Consider the following 21868-nt stretch of genomic DNA (forward strand, 5'->3'; position numbering starts at 1 on the left):
ATAACATAGGTACTATTAAAGGAAATATTGTCCTCTCATATACAGAGAAATTAAAAGCAATCCTGCTTTGGGATGTTCTGTATGGCAAATGTGTAATGCCATACAGAACAACCCACAGCGCAATCCTATCCTAAAAGTATTGCTATGTTGAACATCCCACCAAACCCCAAAACATAGTTGATCATTTTCAATATGCATTCAGTTTTAATGAAATGTTTTAATATTCAAATTATATAATAAAGTGACATAATGTTCAAATGTCTTACGAGTACTGATTTAACACTCACTTTATATTTACTCATAAAATTCCAAAGTAACTTGTGAACAAATCCTTACAAAGATTTTCATTAAACTGAAATGAACTTTTAGAAAAAGAAAAATAAGTAAATAAGTAAATGAAAAACTCACTGGTTTGGAATTAAAAATAGTACCTTATTAACAATACCTAAAATACTACTAAAATTACACTTAATTAGTTTATGGCCTGCTTTACTAGACATGAACTATTATTTTATCTTGTTCCTTATTTTGCTAGTTTCAGAAGATAGCCCATACCTGAAATTACTGCCAACTAATTAGCTAGACTTCATTTTACCAAAAGCACACCATGCTAGGGTACAACTCCTGTGACATAGTTATAGTATTCTTTGGTAAGTTAATTCATAAACCATAAATTGGGAAGATGTGGGGTATAAAATTGTGTAATATTATTTCAAAAAATTATCTGTGGAATATTACTTCATCAATGGGGAGAAAATGCATACCTAAAATTCAAAAGACACATGATGATGTCAGAAGTTAACTGAACTGAGTAATCACTGATACATTTAGGAGCATTAGTTCATTCCTTTTTTTTTTCCTTGCTATCATAAACAATACAATATGCTTTTATTTTATAAGCAAACTGAAGGAAATAAAATTATAATAAAAATGTATTCCAAAAAATTCTCCTAAAATGGAACACATCAAAGCAAAACAAACCATAAGAAGACAAAATAATGAGTATTTTTAACTTACCTGAACACTACTTTTTTTAGTCCTGCATTTAATTAGGTAATTTTTCAGTAGAAGTGTTCTAGTCTGTCTCCAAACTCCCACATCCCTGATTGCAGTGGCCATGTTCTCTGGGTCAGCTTATTAAAAGGAAAAACAAACAAAGCTTGAACTACACAGTAAAGCATATGTGATTTTTCTTTCATTCATTAAAAGGAAGTTAAGCATACTGCAAGCTATCTCTCCAACATGCACAGAATGCATGAAAGAACAATCTGACAGCTCTACAAAGTATATGGCAAGATATTGAAAGACCCCCAGGGGAGATCTTCCTTCAGGAGAGACCCCAAACCCAAGGAACACACCGAAACCACAGATCAGATGCAAACAGCAAGAGGGTTTATTCAGATACACAGGTACCTGGGGCGAAGCCTCTCGGAGGACTTGTGCGCCTTCCTAGGGCAAGGGGGACTTTTTATAGGATCCCAGGGCAGAGGCGCGGTTACAGAAGCGAGAAGCATAGTTACAGGGTTCTTATTGGTTGTTTCAAAGAAGGTCAGGGTGAACTTGGGGACGTATTTTTTTAATTCTTAGAAATTTGATGTGTGTGGCTGACTTGGCCTTGCCCAGGGTACAGTGGGCGTTTTTCCAGCCCAGCTGCTTATTCCTCAAGGCCAGGGGGCCAACCATAAATATCCTGATTTGATTCAACGGTTTTTCTCCTAGGGCCGGTGGTCGACCACAGTTATCTCTCTCTCAAGGCTGGGTGGCCGGCCATAGTTATCTCTCTCAAGGCCGGATGGCCAGCCACAGTTATCTCTCTCTCAAGGCTGGGTGGCCGGCCATAGTTATCTCTCTCAAGGCCGGATGGCCAGCCACAGCTGTGAACTCCTGTTTTTCTGATTCCTTCAGAATGGCGTTTCTTAGGCTAAGTTATTGGGACGGGGGGGGGGGGGGGGGGGGGGGGGGGCGGGGGGGAGCATTTCATCGGCCCAACGCCCCATGTCCTCATAATGGAGTGGGGGTCTTTCATTCCCCCATTTTCTTTTGTACCAAATGGAATCTTTCATTTTAGGATGGAGAATAAGGGGTCAGCTCCACCTCTGACTGTCTGAGCCTCTGATATTGCTGGGTTAGGACCAAAGCCTGGACAACAGAAACCCTATCCTTGATGAATTGCACCAATCTGTTGAGGATGCATGGCCCAAACAATAAAATGAGCAGGAGGATGATTAGGGGGCCCATAATGGTGGAGACAAGGGTGGTAAACCATGGTGACCTTTGGAACCATCCTTTAAACCATCCCTGTTGAGACTCGAATAATTGTTGTCTCTGTTTTAATCTTTCTCTTAATTTAGCCATGTTATCCCTGACTACTCCAGTATGATCTGCATAGAAGCAGCATTCTTCTCTAAGGGCCGCACATAGGCCACCTTCTTGTAGGAAGAGGATGTCTAACCCCCTCCTGTTTTGTAAAACAACCTCAGATAGAGATGTAAGGGATCTTTCTAGGGCACTTATGGATTCCTCTAGGGCCTGGATATCAGTGTGCATAGCCATTTGCAGCTGTCTGAATTGTGCAGTTTCCATGAGCGCCGCAGTGCCAGTTCCGATGCCTGCGGCCACACCCCGACAGTCAATCCCCCCAGCAGTAAAGCCACAGTCATAGACACTGGTTCTTGAGGGAACCTGTGCCGTTTCTCATAATAGGTGAATACATATTCGGGGGTATGATAAATAATTTTGGGCCATAATTCTATCAATATACAATAATCAGAGGTCAAATTAAGTACTGTCATTGAAATACATGGAGTCAATCCGGTGCTGCAGGCCCAGTAGGTTCCATTGGGGGCTGCCAGGTAGTAGGAGCCCCCGACCACCTGTTGGGTGGTATTGCACAGGAACTGGTGAGACTTGGGCACCTCTCCTATGCATAACCCTTGTCCCGCAACTTCAGATAGGGTTAGCCTATGTTGAGGAGTGCGGGTACATTCTGTGGATGGGGAAGTGTGGTTAGTAAAATTCCCCATAACAGCAATCCCTTCGTAATAATGGGGACTTGAAATTAGACAAAGCCAGCAACTTCTGGTTTTGTTTGGGGCAGTGAGGTTGAGGGTTAGATATGCCCCTTGGATTAATTTCAGGAGTTTATCTCCAGTGCCTGGCCTTACAAGGGAAGCAGTGGTGGCCATGCTGGCTGTAGGGGACAATGTAATAGATCAGTGGGGGAGCTGGGCTGGGGCTCTTTCAGGTTGTGAAGGTGACTTCTGTTCTGGGAGAACAGGGTTGGGGCCCACAGGAACGTTAATTGATTCTATCTTTTGTTTTACTTGGAAGGTGAATCCCCTGTCTGTTCCCATCATATAGAACCTGACTCCCCAAGACCTTCCATCGGTCCATGAAGAGAACTTTGTGCCCTTTGGGGTGAAGGAAATGTTTAGTGAATCTTCTCCCTTCTGACCTCGTTCCACCCTGATGAGATCCCAACTGGAGCTAGGCTTCCAGTACGCGTCCCCGGTCGTTTCACATCCCCATTTTGCACAAAAAAAAGATTCTAGTCCCCCACATTTGTAAGTCGTATCCCAGTCCCTTCCGTCCCTAGGGCATACATACAGCTGGGTCTGCTGCAGCTTTCTATAGGCTGACCGTGTTCGGCAGCCAGATGAGTCGGCCATATGTTGTCCTTGAGCTGTAACCCCAGTCTGTATGGCCCGTTTCTTTCGAGACACAACATTGTTGTGGTCTGCATTTAGGACAGAGGGCCTATTGGTGTGGGTGTACTCGGGGATATCCCAGGTATCCAGCCTAGCGACTAGGTCGCATATCTTGGGAGTCAAGAAGGGCCACCATGTGTTAGGAGCGTGTTGAGCAGTTGTGGACCAGACTACGTCCCCAGTTTGGGAAATGACCTGCCAGGTAACTTTCTTAACCAGGTGGGGGCTCTCTGGTGATGCCCCTCCTAATGTCAGGAGGACTGTTAGGGGGATTAAGGGGGCCCACGGGTGAGTCTTATCTTTAGTGGGTTTGGAGAGCGTTGAACTTTCCATGTAGATGTCTCGGTGTTCTCAGCTTCGTGGGGTTCTTTGGCCGCCTTCACATGCGACGCGTGGACCCAAGCCGCTATCCCGTCAACCTTGAGTGCAGTGGGAGTAGTTAACAAGACAGTGTATGGTCCTTTCCACCTCGGCTCTAGGTTCTTGGACTGATGGCGTCGGACCCAGACAGAGTCCCCAATCTTGAATGGGTGAGGCACCACCGGCCGATTCAGTTGCTCCCGGTAGGCGTCTGCCAGGGGTTTCCACACCATCCTTTGCACCAGTTGGAGGGCTTGGAGATGTGCCTCCAGGGTAGGGCTTCTGGGGTCGCGAAGTCCCAGTTCGGGCGAGTGAGGGGAAAGGCTGCATCAATAATATTAGGCAATTGGATGGGTCTTCCATTGTCTCCTGGAACCTGCTTCCGAGCCTCCAGGAAGACTCGCTGCTTCTCCTCCACCGTCAGGAGGGTCTGCAGTAGTTGCTGACAATCGTCCCAAGTGGGCCTGTGGGTCACTAAAATGGGCTCAATCAGGTTAGTCAAGGCAACAGGGTCCTTAGAGAAAGGAGGATTATGCTGCTTCCAGTTGTAAAGATCAGAGGCCGAAAACGGCCAGTATTGGAGCTGGTGATTAGGGCCTTCCTGGATTCTTTGGCTGGTTCGTCGCGCCTTCCTTGTAGGCGACCGGCAATTGGGGAGGGAGCCGGAGCCTTATCCTCCCGCTCCCGCTGTAGAGGCTGTTCGGGAGCCGTTGCAGGGGCTGCCGGTCCCTCCAGCGCTCGATTCCCCGGGTATGGCGGTGGGTCCTCTGTCAGGAGGTCAATAAGAGGTGAATTGGGGTCTGGGGGAAGGACAGGAGCCTTAGGGGGATCCTTTCGTGGGAGAACAGGGTAAAGGGAGGAGGTAGGAGGGGCGAGAGGGAGCGGTGGTGCTGTGGAGGAGGTAGGAGGGGCGAGAGGGAGCGGTGGCGATGTCGGGGGCTGTAACACTCGGGGCGGGGTGGCTCGGCGTCCACGGGTGACGCCGCCCCTCCCGAGCCACCTTCCCCAAACCGGGCCTCCCCAGCCGTCCCAGAGCCAGTCGCAGCGCACCGCCACGGTGGAAGTGCGCCCGGCAGTGGCCGATCGCCGGCCGAGGGGCGGTCCCCCGCCCCGGCTTCCTCGGCCCTGGGATTCGGCGAGCGCTGCTGCTGCCGGGGGGCTGGAGGGGAGAGAAACGGCCTAACCCATGGAGGGGGTTCTGTCGCCAGGAGTCTCCACATGGCGATGTATGGGACCTGGTCCGGGTGGCCATGGGGACTCGGAGCGAAAACTTTTCCCTCCACCTGTGAAATAAGACTGAGGTTAAAGGTTCCCTCGCGAGGCCATCCTACTTCCATTGTGACCCATTCAGCCTCGCAAAGGGTGGTCCATTTATTTTTCTTGACTACAACTCCCAGGTTGTTGGCTTGCGCCTTCACGTCTGACCAGTGGTTAAGCGTGAGGCTCAGGGGGGTGGTGACAGTCTGTCCCATGGCTGTTTCTAGGAGGAGAACGGTTAAACAGAAAACAAAGAACAACAGACAAACGCAAATAAGACTAACACGCGCTGCGCGGCTTCGGTTCCAAACCGAAAGCAAAACCTCAAAGGAGACTGCGAGGGTCCGGACCCTTCGTCTCCGACCAACACCACGTATCCCTTGGATACGTGAGTGGCCCCGAAAAACCGTGCCCCGGAGGGGACTTCAGACACCCGTGGAACGTCTTCCAGGGTAACGGTGGGCAAAGTCCGAGCTCGTCAGCTCCTTCAGCCCCCACCGCCACAGACAGATTATCAGGCGCGCGGACAAACAGACAACACTCAGACAGGACAGGGATGACATATACCGAGGCCGGCCGGCTTACCTCCTGACGGTGGGTCGGTGGTCCCAGGGAGGGGTCTCTATCTCGGTGGGACCTCCAATGAAAGACCCCCAGGGGAGATCTTCCTTCAGGAGAGACCCCAAACCCAAGGAACACACCGAAACCACAGATCAGATGCAAACAGCAAGAGGGCTTATTCAGATACACAGGTACCTGGGGCGAAGCCTCTCGGAGGACTTGTGCGCCTTCCTAGGGCAAGGGGGACTTTTTATAGAATCCCGGGGCAGAGGCGCGGTTACAGAAGCGAGAAGCATAGTTACAGGGTTCTTATTGGTTGTTTCAAAGAAGGTCAGGGTGAACTTGGGGACGTATTTTTTTAATTCTCAGAAATTTGATGTGTGTGGCTGACTTGGCCTTGCCCAGGGTACAGTGGGCGTTTTTCCAGCCCAGCTGCTTATTCCTCAAGGCCAGGGGGCCAACCATAAATATCCTGACTTGACTCAACGGTTTTTCTCCCAAGGCCGGTGGTCAACCACAGTTATCTCTCTCTCAAGGCTGGGTGGCCGGCCATAGTTATCTCTCTCAAGGCCGGATGGCCGGCCACAGTTATCTCTCTCTCAAGGCTGGGTGGCCGGCCATAGTTATCTCTCTCAAGGCCGGATGGCCGGCCACAGTTATCTCTCTCTCAAGGCTGGGTGGCCGGCCACAGTTATCTCTCTCTCAAGGCTGGATGGCCGGCCATAGTTATCTCTCTCAAGGCCGGATGGCCGGCCACAGCTGTGAACTCCTGTTTTTCTGGTTCCTTCAGAATGGTGTTTCTTAGGCTAAGTTATTGGGACGGGGGGGGGGGGGGGGGGCATTTCATCGGCCCAACGCCCCATGTCCTCATAATGGAGTGGGGGTCTTTCAATATGAAACAGGGAGACATCAAAATGTGAAACAGCCCCAAACTAGCAGTGAGCTTACCCTTTTTTCTCCTTTGGTATCACTCAAACTGAGCATATAAGAACTGAGCACCAAGCAGAAGGGCTTCAGAAGTTAACTTATAATTCTGACTAAAGGAAAAGTTAAGTCTTAATACTCAAGGAGCTGTAAAAAGGTCAAATTTGTTTTTATTCATTCTCGTTCTTTTCTGTGTCCCTATTCTGAAAAATCCCCTTCGTGGCAGTTCCAGACTACAGTAATAAAAGCCTAATGTCACAAAACTCTGAGGAAGAGAAACTTCCTCTCCAAGAAAATTCCAATGGGCCAACTCCTAGTTTTTTCTTCCCCACTGTTCTTTGTACATTACTCTCCTACCCCTGGGTCCTGAATAGTGGTTATTGCTGCAGAAGTTAAGTGTCACAGTGAAACTTTCTCCCTAGAGGACCAAAAGAGCAGCCAGAAAGAGAAAATAGGGAGATCAAATAAAAAGGGGAGCTCTGAAGTGCACGTGCAAAAAATAAAGGTTTTTTTTATTGCCTTTTAAATTAATTCCCAAACTAGGAATATATGGATCTCTCCTATGAATGTTAATAAAGACTAGAGAAAGCAAACCAGCAGACACCACTAGCCTGATCCAGACTGGTCACCAGGCAGCATGCACATGAAAGATCCAAACTACAAATCTTTTGAAAACTCAACTGAAGATGCAAATAGTTCAGAGAATGTAGGAAGAAATTTACAGCCAAAACCTAAAAACTTTCACAATGTGCTAGTAGAAAGTATCGACATCTCCACAAAATTAATAAAATGCCCAATGTCTCAAACAACCGCAAATTACTTGGCAAATGGCCAATATATCCCACTGTCAAAATGACAGTATTGCATGACTCTCACCAAAAGCCACAAAAGCAGCATCTGTCTTCAAACTGTGATGCTACTGATAAACCAAAGAGTCAAATTTGTCCAGCTTACTAAGCAAAACACAAACAAACAAAAAAGAAAGTGTGTAAAAGGTTATTTATGGAGTGTTAGATGACTCTTGGTGCACCACAGTCTCCATCCCCACCTAAGAAGTTCTTATTTTACACAGCTATAATTGTACAGCAGAACTGATTTCAAGTAAATAAGCAAATGATTTAAAAACTGGACTAAGAATCAATGCTGCAGTGGCAAAATCGGAGCAGGAATTAAAGCCTAGGTAACAGAAGACAAAGATAAAACTAGGCTCTGAGAAAGTTACATGTTTGCATGTTCTCTATCCTTGCTCTTACTGTAGATTTTGCTGGTCTCAGAAAACTCTCAGGCCATGGGAAGGAATGCTCTATATAGTGTCAGTCTGGCACACAGAGCAGCAAACAGTGTTTGCTGAAAGATAGGAGTTGATCTGGCTAAGATTTGAAAGACTATAAGTTCCTACACACAAATTTTAGAATTATCTGACAAAAACTTCTAAGTAGCTGGCGATCTGGGAGACACAGAGAAGTAAATTTGAAACTAGAATGGAAGTCCCTCCCTGGTGGCTAGCACGCACAGTGCTAGGGTAAAACTGTCAAAAAATCACTAACTGCAGACCCTGCATACAACACTAACAACTAGCCAAACAAGGGGTTCTATAGTGTAACTGGTACAGAGTGGCAAGTCTGTTCCAGAAGTAACCACTCACTTTCTAATGGATCTGAAATCCATGCCACAGGAGGGAATTTACACCTGATCTGTAAACCCATCAAAAGCCCATGCCTAGGGAAATCATGGGCCCAGGTGGGAAAACCACTACTGTTGTTCTGCTACATGGACATGATGTGCATCTTAAACTGCCTTCTAAATAACTATGTTTATGCCCATAATGACTGGTGCAGCTATCAGCTTTGAGGAGCAGGGGGGAACAATGCACACCTCCCTGAGAAGCCATAAATAGTTGTTTGGGTATGTCACATTATTCAGTGGTGTGCCATTGGTAAGTTTTCCTTACTAAAGTAAATAACCCCATCCACCCACCCATGCACCTGCAAGCAACTCTAATTATGTGCACTGGGCCACAAAAATAAAAGTTGTTTGTTTCTGTTTAAAAAGATTAACAGGGGGTCTTATTAGGAAGTTTTTTAATGGAAGGGCAAGGAACTAAGAGAAGATAAAGGGCAGAATATGATTAAAGTATGTCACATATATTTTTGAAATTGTGAATGATTAAAAAAAAAAAAAAACCCAAAGTACAAACAAGCAAACAAACCAAGGTCTTGTTAAACCTTCCAAAGCCATTGGTGCCGCCTTGTTTTATATAAACATACCTAATGAAGGCCACTGATGTGAGCCCTCTCTAAAGCAAGGACAATCTGTTCCAAGTTCTGACTGGCTCCACTTCAGATAAAAAAGCAAATAACTTTTTAGAAGTGGTATGTTTTCTCCTGAATAAATGTTTATTATTAAAAGTTAACTTAAATGAGCATCCTCTTTATGTGCATAGAAAAATGATTAGACTACAACTTTTTAATTAACAATGAAATTATAACTTTTACTTTTGTTTTTCCACTTTGTCACTGATATATAATTACTCAGGAAAAATAATAACACTTTGCAAAATAATTAAAAGAAATTAGAAAAGCACAACAAAAGCAATCAAGAGTACATTGATAATCACATCTAGGCTAAAGAAAAGAAGAAAAAGCACAGTCATTCAAAGGTAATTTGCTACAAAAGAAACAGAAACATCAACCAACTCAACATGAATATTCCCAACTTTTCTGACAAAAATCAACTTAGAAAGTATCACTAAATTATTAATTATCAAATTGAATGTTTGATATACCAAACATTTTTATATACCAAATCCTCCACAGAATAGCTGGACTCATATTTTTACTTTGAACTGTCACCTGAATTCAAATTTGAGTCTCTTGTCTGAAATTCACAAATCTAATTATCTACTTCACATTTTGTGAGAACTTTTTAAAACAAAACTAAATCCAGGCTGCGTATGGTAGAGCATGTCTTTAATCCCAGCAGAGGCAGGTGAATCTCTATGGGATAGAGGCTGGTCTGGTATACACAGTGAGTTCCAGGTCAGCCAGGGCTATATAAAGAGACCATGCATGTCTTTTAAAAATAATAAGAAATAAACAAAATAAAAACCCTAAGTCTTACTTCCCAACAATGACCCCAACAAAAAACACCATTTCCTCCACTTCAAATACCCCTTGAGTTGCATTCATTACATTTTCTTCTAGCAGTACAGATTTTTGTTTGCTTGTTTGTTTTGGGGTTTTTTTTTGTTGTTTTTTGTTTGTTTGTTTGTTTTGAGACAGAGTTTCTTTGTGTAGCTTTGGCTGTCCTGGACTCACTCTGGTCATAAACTCAGAGATCCACCTGCCTCTGCCTTTCCAAAAGTTATGGGAACTGAATTTACCTTAAAGACAACATTTATGAAAATTTAACTTTCTGCTGTTAAGTTTTCACCTAATGGGAAATTCTTATTATGCTCAAACTTGATTTTTCTTCCTTGGGGCAGGTGCTCTATTATTTTCACATAATTATTTCTTAAAACGAAAAGCATCTTAACCAACACAAGAGAGGCACCAAAATCAACAAATCTAATTACTAATACTTGCAGTGGTATAGTATAGTGGTTAAGACTGTGACCTCTCTAATCAAGCCAACTATCCTGCCTCTGTCATTTCACAGTTATGAGATCTTAGGTACGTTATTTAACTTTTTTGCTTCTTTGTTTTTTGTAAAATAATTAATTGCAATACCTCTTTGGGGTTCTTAAAATAAGTAAACAAATTGGTACATGTAAAACTGAAATTCTGGTACAAGGCAAGTAATTAATTATAAATGTTGATCACTAATGTATATTAAAGTAGTAGAACTAATAGTCACAAAGAATAATAAAGAATACCATATTCATGGAATAACAACAGAGTGATTCAAGAAAAAGCAATGGAACTAAAATGAGCAGAAACAGAACTTCTACGGTGTCAATAACTTCTAAAGACAAACTGGTGAACTAGAAGTAAGGCCGCATCATGAAAATCCAGCAGCCTGGATGATGACAGAGAACAAACAGGAGAAAACAATGAAGTATAAAATCTGTTACATATGAATACTGATGAATTGGTATGATGACTGGTCATAGTTAGACTTTTTATTGAAAAACAGATCTAATTGTGTAGAAAAGATTACATTTCAATATTTTTGAGCTTCTCTCCATCCAAGTAGTAAAACTTGACTAGACACTAGTGACAACTGTAAAAAGAAAATCTGAAAGTCTACTTAAGTAATCTTTCTTTCCTAATATATAAGTAATCAACTTAAAAATAAAGCATTACATAAGCCAAATACCAGAAAGTCAGTTAAAAATTAGGAAACTTTATTTATTTACTGTGTGTGTGTATGTGTGTGTATTTTGGGAGTTGGTTATCTCCTTCCATCATGTGGATGTTGTAGGGTATTTGTACATTGTGTGAAGATGTATTAGCTGTGATTGGTGTAATAAAAAGCTCAATGGCTAATAGCTGGGCAGGAGGTACAAATGGGATATCCAGGGAGAGAAAGGAAGAGGAGAGAATCTAGATGCACAGGAGACACCAGGCGAAATGGAAACAGGAAGTACAAGATGAAAGAGAGGTAACGATAGAACATAGATTAATAGAAATGGGTTAATTTAAGTTATAAGAGCTAGTTAGGAACAAGCCTAAGCTATAGGCTGAGCTTTCATAATTAACGCAAAGTGTCCTTGTCATTATTGCTGGCTGGTGGGACAGAGAAAAACTTGTTACATGTTGGTTTAGGAGACTGAACTCAAGATTTTTAGGCTTGGCAAAAAGTGCCATTTTACTGAATCAAGACTGTTTATTAACTGAAAAATTTGAAAATTACAGAGATTTTTTAAATGTAAGAGAATTATACTATTTTATTAATTGTTTATAATGTGCTTTTCTTAAAAGACTCCTCATTTAAAAAAAAAAGATTTCCAATTTATCTAATATTACCATTACCTCTACCAAGCATTTTAGCTAGTAATACATCAAATATTTTGGAATAAACAATACCATGTTACTTTGTAAGAGGCAAAATCACCTTGAAATTAAAATTTATTATATAGAGCCCATTTTTAATCCACGTTTACTTCTATGATGTATGAAGTAAGATTATATCTTATAAAGAAACAGCAATCTTTACATTCAGAACTATTTACTGATAAGATGTGGTCAGTGACCTTCTTAGCATATTTGAAACTCTTGGAAAGGCTCTCAACTTAAACTATGTTCTGTACTTCGTTTGAGGTCATGTCTGGCCAACTCAAGCAAAGCTAATTACTACTGTTTTATTTTCCCTTTTTACTAAGTACATATGACTGTAATTAGTTAACATACTACATTACCATTTTTTATGTCTTAACCTTGAGCCTGACTATGAGATCCTTAATAAAAAAAAAAAAAAAGTCTCACTTCTATTTGCTTTTCTGACACCACCAATGGTAATACCAATATTACCTTAATACAAATTCCTTTATCAAACCTTTTCCTGAGAGTCCTTACAGATTAAGGGTCTGCAAACAAAGATGGAAGAGGTAGTGGTGTCTAAACCCAACCCCCACCTTGCTCTGAACAAGAGTTAACAATGTGTGAGGGGTTTTTGGAGAGTGGTAGGATGAGACCAGATTTCACTGGGTAGCCCTGGATGGCCATTAACTCCCAAAGTTCCACCTGTCTAATGGTTGGAGGAAAAATTAAATATTGATAACTTGTGATGGGCCAAAATATGAAATTCAGACTTCAGGACCTATATATGAAGTTTTATTGGACTGCACCCATGCTGATTCATATTTGTGCTCTCTTTGACTGCTTTTTGCAATGAGGACAGAGTTAAGCTGAGACAGTTTCTACTCAGTCTTCAAAACCTAAAAGATTTAACTCCCTTACTATTTATCAAAAAAAGCTGACTAATGCCTTTTATCAGCTACCAGTTACAGAAGCAAGTGAAAAAAGTGGGTCACTTTTCTGAAGAATTTCTCTACAAAACAGAAAAAAAAAAAAAGTATGTTGCTATCACTAACTTCAGGTAAGTAAAATTAAATGTAATGTTCTAATCCCATTTGAGGGAAAGAGTTTGGGAAAGGACCAAAGGGAATTTCTAAGCAGAGAGAAAACTATGGGAAAGCTAGATTTCCAAAAGCCTTGACTTGTGTAAAATAAAGAGCAGAGGGTGGAGGCAGAATACAGACTGAATTGGGACAGAGTATGGGTGCATGCCCTAGAAAACAATATAAAGACAAAAACTGAAAACAGACTGTGAAATACCTTCCATGCAAAATCTAAACACTAATTTTGTGCACAGCCAAGAAGCACCTCTAAACCCCTTTAGCACCTTTACACCAAGGGACATGCTGCCACTGCCTGCCAATCACACTTTACAAGCCCATTCACTTTCCACATCCTCAAAATCGCCTACATTTCTATCTCTAGCATCATTTTCCAAGAGTGATCTGGATTCCTACTTTAGTGAGAACACAGAAGCAGTCAAAAGACATTTCTCCACTGTCTATCCACTTACCTACATCTGTGCCTGTAATCATGTACATTTTAAACAATATGCCATTACAAGCTAAAGTAAAGACTCCATTTTCCATTGGCACCGGAGACCATTTCCTAAATAAAACACCAACAGCACAGACCCTGAGCACAACAATTAATAAATGGGACCTCTTGAAACTGAGAAGCTTTTGCAGGGCAAAAGACACAGTCAATAAGACAAAAAGACAGCCAACAGAATGGGAAAAGATCTTCACCAACCCCACATCTGACAGAGGATTGATCTCCACAATATATAAAGAACTCAAGAAACTAGACACCAAAGTACTGAACTGTCCAATTAAAAAATGGGCTAAAGAGCTAAACAGAGAATTCACAAAACAAGAACTACAAATGGCTGAAAGACATTTAAAGAAATGCTCAACATCCTTAATCATCAGAGAAATGCAAACCAAAATGACTCTGAGATACCACCTTACACCTGTTAGAATGGCTACGATCAAAAACACCAATGACAACCAATGTTGGAGAGGATGTGGAGCAAAGGGAACACTCCTCCACTGTTGGTGGGAATGTAAACTTGTACAACCACTGTGGAAATCAGTATGGGGTTTCTCAGAAAATTAGGAATCGAACTACCTCAAGACCCAGCCATCCCACTCTTGGGCATATACCCAAGGAATGCTGATTCATACCATAAAGATACATGCTCAGCTATGTTCATAGCAGCACTATTTGTAACAGCCAGAACCTGGAAACAACCTAGATGCCCATCAACAGAAGAATGGATGAAAAAAATGTGGTACATATACACAATGGAGTACTACTCAGCAGAGAAAAACAATGAAAGCATGAAATTTGCAGGCAAATGGATGGAACTAGAAAAAATCATCCTGAGTGAGGTAACCCAAACCCAGAAAGACAGTCATGGTATGTACTCACTCATAGGTGGATTCTAGATATAAAATAAAGAACAATCAGACCACAACCCATAGAACCATAGAGGCTATATATATAGCATGGAGGTCCCTAGGACGACTGTGGCTTATAATAAATTTCAGTTTTACTCAATTATTGAAAAAAAAATAGCCAAATGAATGGAAACGCATGAACTATGAACCAAAGGTTGAGGGGCCCCCAGCTGGATCAGGCCCTCTGAATAGGTGAGACAGTTGATTGGCTTGATCAGTTTGGGAGGCAACTAGGCAGTGGGACCAAGTCCTGTGCTCATTGCGTGAGTTGGCTGTTTGAAACCTGGAGCTTATGCAGGGACACTTGGCTCAGTCTGGGAGGAAGGGACTGGACCTGCCTGGACTGAGTCTACCAGGTTGATCGCAGTCCTCGGGGGAGGACTTGTCCTGGAGGAGGTGGGAATAGGGGGTAGGCTGGGGGTAAGGGGAGGGGGTGGGAGGGGGGAGAATAGGGGAACCCATGGCTGATATGTAGAACTGAATGGTATTGTAAAATAAAAAAAATATATATAAAAAAATATTAAAAAAAAAAAAGACTCCATTTTCCCTAGAACTCTAAACCACAAAAGCTTAAATGCACTCTGGCTTTAGCTATACTTTTAAGTTAAGATTTAATTTTTTTGAAAAGAGTTATTAACCTACCCAACAATGAGCTGAAAGAAAATCTTACCCAACTATATTACTGGCTTCTCAGTGGACAAAATTTAATAGAAGATCAATCATAAATGCTTTCTTCATTGATCTTTTAAAATTTATGACAGTGGTGACATAATAAAACAAAATATTAATGCCAATAAAGTTTAACCTAAATTTTATGTCTTGCTTGAGAAAACAAGGCAATGGTGCCCATATGGCAAGTTAGCTAATAGCTTTTCTTATATACAATATTAATTCTGTATAAAAGTTTAAAGTTTACACTTTAAACTATTTCCAATTCAATTCACACACTAATAAAGATTACAATTTATATTATGAAATGCTTTTATATAATTACTTTTTCAATTAAGCTCAATGGCAGACATTAAAAATTATATTCACTATAAACTATAATATGTCTAATTTGAAGTTTTGCATTTTCAAGAATACATCCTATTAAACGACCCACATTCAAAGACCATTGTCTCCTAAGTATGATTTCTGGGTAAATGCCCACAAAGTGCTTTAATAATGCCCCCATCTATTGAGTCTTCTCTGAAGATACATAAAAATGCTCTCTGGACAAATATAAAATACATTGGGCAGAGCACTGGAATTAAGGAGTCTGGCATGCCTGCGGTAGAATCTCAGCGCTTCATTTTTTTTCCCCAGCTGGGACCTTAATAAAGTTATTTAACCTCTCTAAGAGCCATTTCCCACATCTACTCAACTAGAGTACCATCTCCAACCTCAGAGCTGCTGTCAAGATGAAGTAATACTGACCCTGGCTCAGAGCCAGGATGCAAGCAACCTCGTCTCGGGCCCTAGAATGTCCTCGGCAGACAGTAGAAGTGTCTGCCTTTCTTTTCTTTTTTTTTTTTTTTTTTTTTTTTTTTTTTTTGGTCCCCAGACTCGATCCTCCTAAAACGTAAAGTCAAGCCTAAGAGAGTTGGGGCGAAACCCTCAACTCTGATCGCCTCCAGGTTGCTGCCCCCCATCTGCCTCGCTCTTTCTTCCTCCCTGAAACCTTTCCGCGCTCGGGAATCTTCGCTTTGCTTGGGGAATTCAGATATTTACAGTCCCCCAAACCATGTCACGAGCTCTGCGGATTTTCCTCCCACCACAAAGTCCTCTAGCCACACAGACCCGCCAGGGAATCTGTCCCCTAAGAGGGGCGATGCTCCTTTAGCCCTCGGGGGGAAGACTCCGGTTTGGTTGCGGTTTTTGTTTGTTTTTCCTTCTGCCTCTATGGAAGCGGCGCCCGCCACCCGCCAGCATCCCAGGCGGACCAGCATCCTCGGCCCCCAGCGGCCCGCCACACCCTCTCCTGGGCCCCCAGCTGCTCCGCCGTCCCCGCCACCTCGTCACCTCTGTCCGCAGACGCGACTGGCCGGGCCGCAGGCCTCGAACGCCCGGGGCCTCGGCGTCTCCTCGCCCGGGCGTCGCAGCCGCAGCGCCGTCAGGCCCACCACGCCGACGAGCTCTCCTCCTGCGCGGGGACCGCCAGAGTGACGGAGCTCGGAAATTCTCTGAAGAGACGCGGGGCCGCGAGACCGAGCGGGAGCGAGAGCGCGCGCGCGCGCCCGCCGCCCGGCTACGCACCGAGAGCCGCGCGCGCCGCCGGAGCCACGCCCCCCCATCCCCCCCCACCCCCGTCCGCCTCGGAACGCGCCTGAAGACCGCGCGAGGGTAACGCGCGTGCTCCTGGGGCTCCTCAAGACGGGAACGCGCTTGGGGGGGGGGTGGAGAAGCTACTAGTGGGCGGGGCTCCGAGGCGTTGACGCAGCAGCCAGTCCTGCTGACTCAAACTCAGGTGTCTCGAACCTCCTGCCGAGCTTGCCGCACTCTCTATAGAGGTCCGATAGCCTTGAAGCGACTCCTGCCTCCTCCTGGAGGACGACCTTGGTCCTCGGCCCTCCCATCTGCCTCTGTTTCCTTGCATTTAAAGGGTTTGTGAAAGTCTCGCTGCAGCTCCTTCTTCATCCTACTGCAGCGTCCTCATTTCTGTAACTATTGCCTCATTTCTGTAACTACTCCCCAGCCTCAGCCCGGGGACCCTGCACATCCTGGAATTGAGGAGGCTTTGGGTTCCTTCAAATACCCTCGTAAAAAATCTGCAAGTGTGACAAAACTTGAATTATTCCAAAGTCCAAATATAGGACTTCTGGCAGAGATTATATACCACACTTAATTCATACTTAATATGCAATCTGAGGTTTGGAATTTGCTTTACCCAAAGTGACCTAAGCAGTGGTCAAGGTATTTCAATGTAAAATTCACAATACCAAAATTACACATCCCTGACGAAAACCAATCCTTTCTTATCCAGAGCCCACCAACTGCCAATAGCCAAAAGCTCCTTGGATAGGGGTGGGACTTCATCTCACACACACACACACACACACACACACACACACACACACACACACATCATGCTGGGATTTTAGCCGGCTCAATCTTGAATGGGTCTTGTGCATGCAGTCACTCTCAAAGACTTTTTAAAATCTGTGAATGTGTACATCATTCATACATACATTTCTTTCTTTTATGTATGTGTGTGTGTTTCTCAAACTCAAACCAAATCTGAAGAATTTTGTAGCTAGAGTTTTCCTGCCTTGCCCACAGTCAGGACAAATCTCTGTCACCTGCCAGTCCCACAGCCACTCAAACCCAACCAAGTAAACACAGAGACTTATATTGCTTACAAACTGTATGGCTGTGGCAGGCTTCTTGCTAACTGTTTTTATATCTTAAATTAACCCATTTCTACAAATCTATACCTTGCCACGTGGCTCATGGCTTACTGGCATCTCTATATGCTGCTTGTCCTGGTAGTGGCTGGCAGTGTCTCCTTCTGCCTTCCTGTTCTTTCTTTTCTCCTCTCTGTTAGTCCCGCCTATACTTCCTGCCTAGCCACGGGCCAATCAGTGTTTTATTTATTGACCAATCAGAGCAACACATTTGCCATACAGAACATCCCACAGCAGAATTTGTTCTGCTGTATTTTTTATGTATATGGATGTTGTACCTGCATGTATGTGTTCTCTGACATATCTGTACTTGCACTTCAATTCCCATCATCCTGAGAAAATGATGTCTTTCCTCTCATCATCACACACTGCATCATATGATCCATTTCAGTTTGTTATGTGCTAATCTCTCCAGCTACATGATAAATAGTCTGACGTTAAGAGCTTTTTCTTACACCAATTTAAAAATATAGGTCTTGTGGATCCATAGTACATGGTAAATGTTGCTAACAGTACTACTGAAGTGAGAAAACACATACAACAAAGAGTATGTAAATATTTTATCTTCACAAAATATCTCTACTCACCCAACAAAATCTTACACATACCAACAGAAAATATTAAAATTATGTTACAGGGCTGGACTTGTAGTTCAGTGACAGAATGCATAGCATGCACAAGGTCCTAGGTTTAATCCCCAAACACACACAAACACACACACACACACACACACAAACACACACACACACACACACACACAAACACAGAGACACACAGGCACATACACACACAAACATATACATACACACACACAAACACACATACAGACACATATACACGCACACATACACACAAAACCACACACATGTACACAGATACACGCAGGCACACACACACAAATATATACATACACACACATAGATGCACACATACACAAATACATACACACAGAAACAGATACACATACACACACACACTCACCTTTTAAGATGGACAGCAAAATTATAGGCTTGTGAGAATAACAGAACACAAGCAAGGTTTTTTTAAATAAAAAGATTGCTACAAATTAATGTGTGGTTTATGACATATTTTACTGTCTCTAAGCAAGCTCTTTATCAGGCTACATCTTGTAAACATGTTGGTCACCTCAATTTCCACGGTTACCAGATGTTCATATTAAAACAGTGGCTGGAGAGAAAGATGCTCCTTTCTACATTCCTGTAGCTGGGAAATGGAAAGAAGCAATACTCACATCTTGGTTGTCATGGTGGCAACTGAAATCCTCACATCTCATTAATAGACCTTATAGACAAATGAACCACATGGGAGTTCACAAATCATAGACGTTCCAGCTTGCTCTTTGAAAAGCTTCCTAGCCAGGAAAATTACAGTAGGCTACAATTTTTAACAACATTTAATGTGGAGAAAGAGAATAAATCTTGCTACCTGAATACTAATGTACAACCCGATGAACAATGGCTGTGTGTCCCTTTTCTTGCTTGCTAGACACCAAAGACTTATTTAAATGGATTTTCTAGGATATCTTTCTAAAATTAATGGCAAGATTACTAAATCATTTTTAGTGGTTTGAATGAAAATGGCACCCATAAGATTGTGTATTTGAATGTTTAGTTCCCAGTTGGTGGAATTATTTTAGGAAGATTTATGAGGTGTAGCCTTCTTAGAAGAGGTATGACACTGAGAGCTCAGAGTAGCCTCAGTCAGTCTCTCTCTCTCTCTCTCTCTCTCTCTCTCTCTCTCTCTCTCTCTCTCTCTCTCTCTCTCTCTCTGCCTGCAGTTTGATCAGATGTGAGCTCTCAGCTACTGCCCCGGTGTCAGGCCTGTCTGCCGCCATACTTCCTGTCATGGACTCACCCTCTGAAACTGTAAGCAAGTCCCCAATTAAATGCTTCCTTTTATAAATTGCCTTGTTCATGGTGTCTCCCCACAGCAATACACAGTAATTAAGTCATCATTACAGCAACTTTTTGTCTAATACTGTTCTTATAGTATTGAACATGATTATCGGCATGTTGGAAACAATATGTACCATCTTTAAATCTTACCAAACATTTATTATTATTTTTGTTGTTGTTGTTTGCCACTTCTGGAAGTTAAGAAAGGTGTGCCAAGAGAAGTAGTGTGGTTTCTAAAGTAGGTATAATTTGAAAGAGTTTCAAATTGATAACCTTGGTGTAGCATAGGCAAGGCAAAGGAATTCAGACTAGGCTATCAAAGAACGAGAAAGAAGCAACTGTAACCACGGAGTTGTTGACTGGCATACCAACTGTGGCTGAAATGACTGTTAAAGGGCTCAAGAAGAGATGACTGCCTGTGGATGGTTGCCAGGGAGGCAGCCAAAGGAGTGACTTGATGGTATTTTCACATTGATCTTTCTTACTATTAATACTGTCACGGTTGTCACAATTGTGCCTATTTCACAAGAAAAAAGTAAATGATTCCTCATTTTTGCTTCCCTAAACAGGAGGGAAAAAAAAGAAAGAAAGTTGTCCAAGAGACTGATGTTTGAAGACTATGAAGTCAAGGCGATGCTTAAAACTTGGCCACCCAACAAGTATTTGCCGAGTGTCTGGTCGTTTTTTTATTTGTTTTGATATTTTTTTTTTTGAACCAGGGTCTCCTGTACCTCAGGCTGGCCTCAAACACCCTATGTAACCAAATCTGGACTTGAACTCCTGATCCTTCTGCTTCTATCACCCAAGGGCTAGCATAGTGTTAAAGGCTTGTGCTACCAAGCTGGGTAGTGTCTGGTATTAGAAAAGCAGAGCTGAAAGAGGAGGATCATAAATTCAAGGCCAGCTGAGTTTATAGAGAGAGACCCTGTCTCTACATAATAAATGAATCCAACCTTTTAGAGATGAAACAAAAGAGATTCATATAGTCCCAGACGTCAGAAAGCTGGGGAGGGAGTTCTCTTGAGCCTGTGAGGTAGAAATCAGTATGGTAACTGGTGAAAACCATCTCAGAAACCAACAAAAACAATTAACAAAAAAACCCAGCCAACCATGGAAGATAATATCTGCTTCACTGTTAAATTATATAGAACAAACTGTCAAGAGCTAGAGCTATCTGGTAACTCCAAGAAGAAAAAATGGAAGAACAGGTTTAATGAGGAGAACATAGTGGAAAGTGGAGAGAAGACAGACTCCCTAGGCATTTATAAGCACGGTGTTAGCAATTGACTTGAGAGAACAAGGTCAAGACAGGCTTGTCTCCACTTGGGTTTTCTTTCCTACTTTGGGAAAGGACATGGACTTTAGATTGGTACAGCTGAAACACAGAAAGATGACTGAAACTTGAGCTAGGTGAGGCGGGAGTAAGGAAACACCTATCTGTTTCAAATAAGCTCATGTTTCCAGGCACAAATTACATCCCACCGCTGTTTACAGGTAACCCAAGACCCGTGGCTGGTAAGTTCTGAGAAACTGTAAAACATGAAAGACCACAGGTCATAAAAAAAAAAAAAAAAAAAAAAAAAAAAAAAAAAAAAAAAAAGATGGTTACTGAAAACTTCTGATCAGAAAAGTGCAATTTCAGAATAGATGATTAAATACATTAGTGGTTGCTAGAAATAAGACAAACTAAAATAAGCCATGCTGTTCTTCTTTGCTTACTTGACCTTGAGTTAGTGTGAAATTTTGTAAACATGACATAAATTGATTTCAGCAAAACATTTAGTTATTATCTTTCATGATCTTTTTATGGGAAAGACCCCAAATGAAATGTTTAATATAATTAGACAAATTCAAAGTTAGTCAAATAATTGTGCTCTGTTTTTTTCCATAACAAAAACACAGAATTCTTTCTGATCAAATCCAAAAATGAATCAAAAACTACATAGCACTGAAAATATGATTAAAGCCAGAAATAGAAAATGAAATTGTTTTGAATGTTGAATTCTGAACTAAAACCTTAAAGTCAAAATTTAGCTGAAATATATGGAAATGCCTACATTCAAGTTGAACAATAAGGCTACCCATGTACAAAATAGCATGGATTTTTGTGTATCATGTACAAAGCACCCAGATGTCTTACTGTCTGTATGTATGCCAATATTTTGTTGTTGCTGTTGTTTGAAGCAATGTTTCCTGCTGTAGCCTAAGCTAGGCTAGGACTCACCTTGTAGCTTAACCTCAAAGTCCTAACAATCCTTTGGTGTCAGCCTCCAAAAC

At 42.4% G+C, this 21868-nt stretch overlaps 1 protein-coding gene across 2 annotated transcripts in view; it reads right to left on the bottom strand.

The window, feature by feature from the left end:
• Abca5 (ATP binding cassette subfamily A member 5) overlaps window positions 1–16567 on the bottom strand; it is an 80250-nt gene extending 63683 nt beyond the window's left edge. For both annotated transcript variants that reach the window (XM_015993851.3, XM_042283043.2), the window contains exons 1-2: window positions 16294–16567; window positions 1018–1133 (exon numbers count right to left, since the gene is read on the bottom strand). In XM_015993851.3, coding sequence (XP_015849337.1) covers window positions 1018–1119 — 102 coding nt within the window. In that variant the 5' untranslated portion in view covers window positions 1120–1133; window positions 16294–16567. The remainder of the gene's footprint in view (window positions 1–1017; window positions 1134–16293) is intronic.
• Window positions 16568–21868: the final 5301 nt, after the last annotated feature.

The sequence above is a fragment of the Peromyscus maniculatus genome, chromosome 8, assembly GCF_049852395.1.
Source record: "Peromyscus maniculatus bairdii isolate BWxNUB_F1_BW_parent chromosome 8, HU_Pman_BW_mat_3.1, whole genome shotgun sequence".
Classification (NCBI taxonomy): domain Eukaryota; kingdom Metazoa; phylum Chordata; class Mammalia; order Rodentia; family Cricetidae; genus Peromyscus; species Peromyscus maniculatus.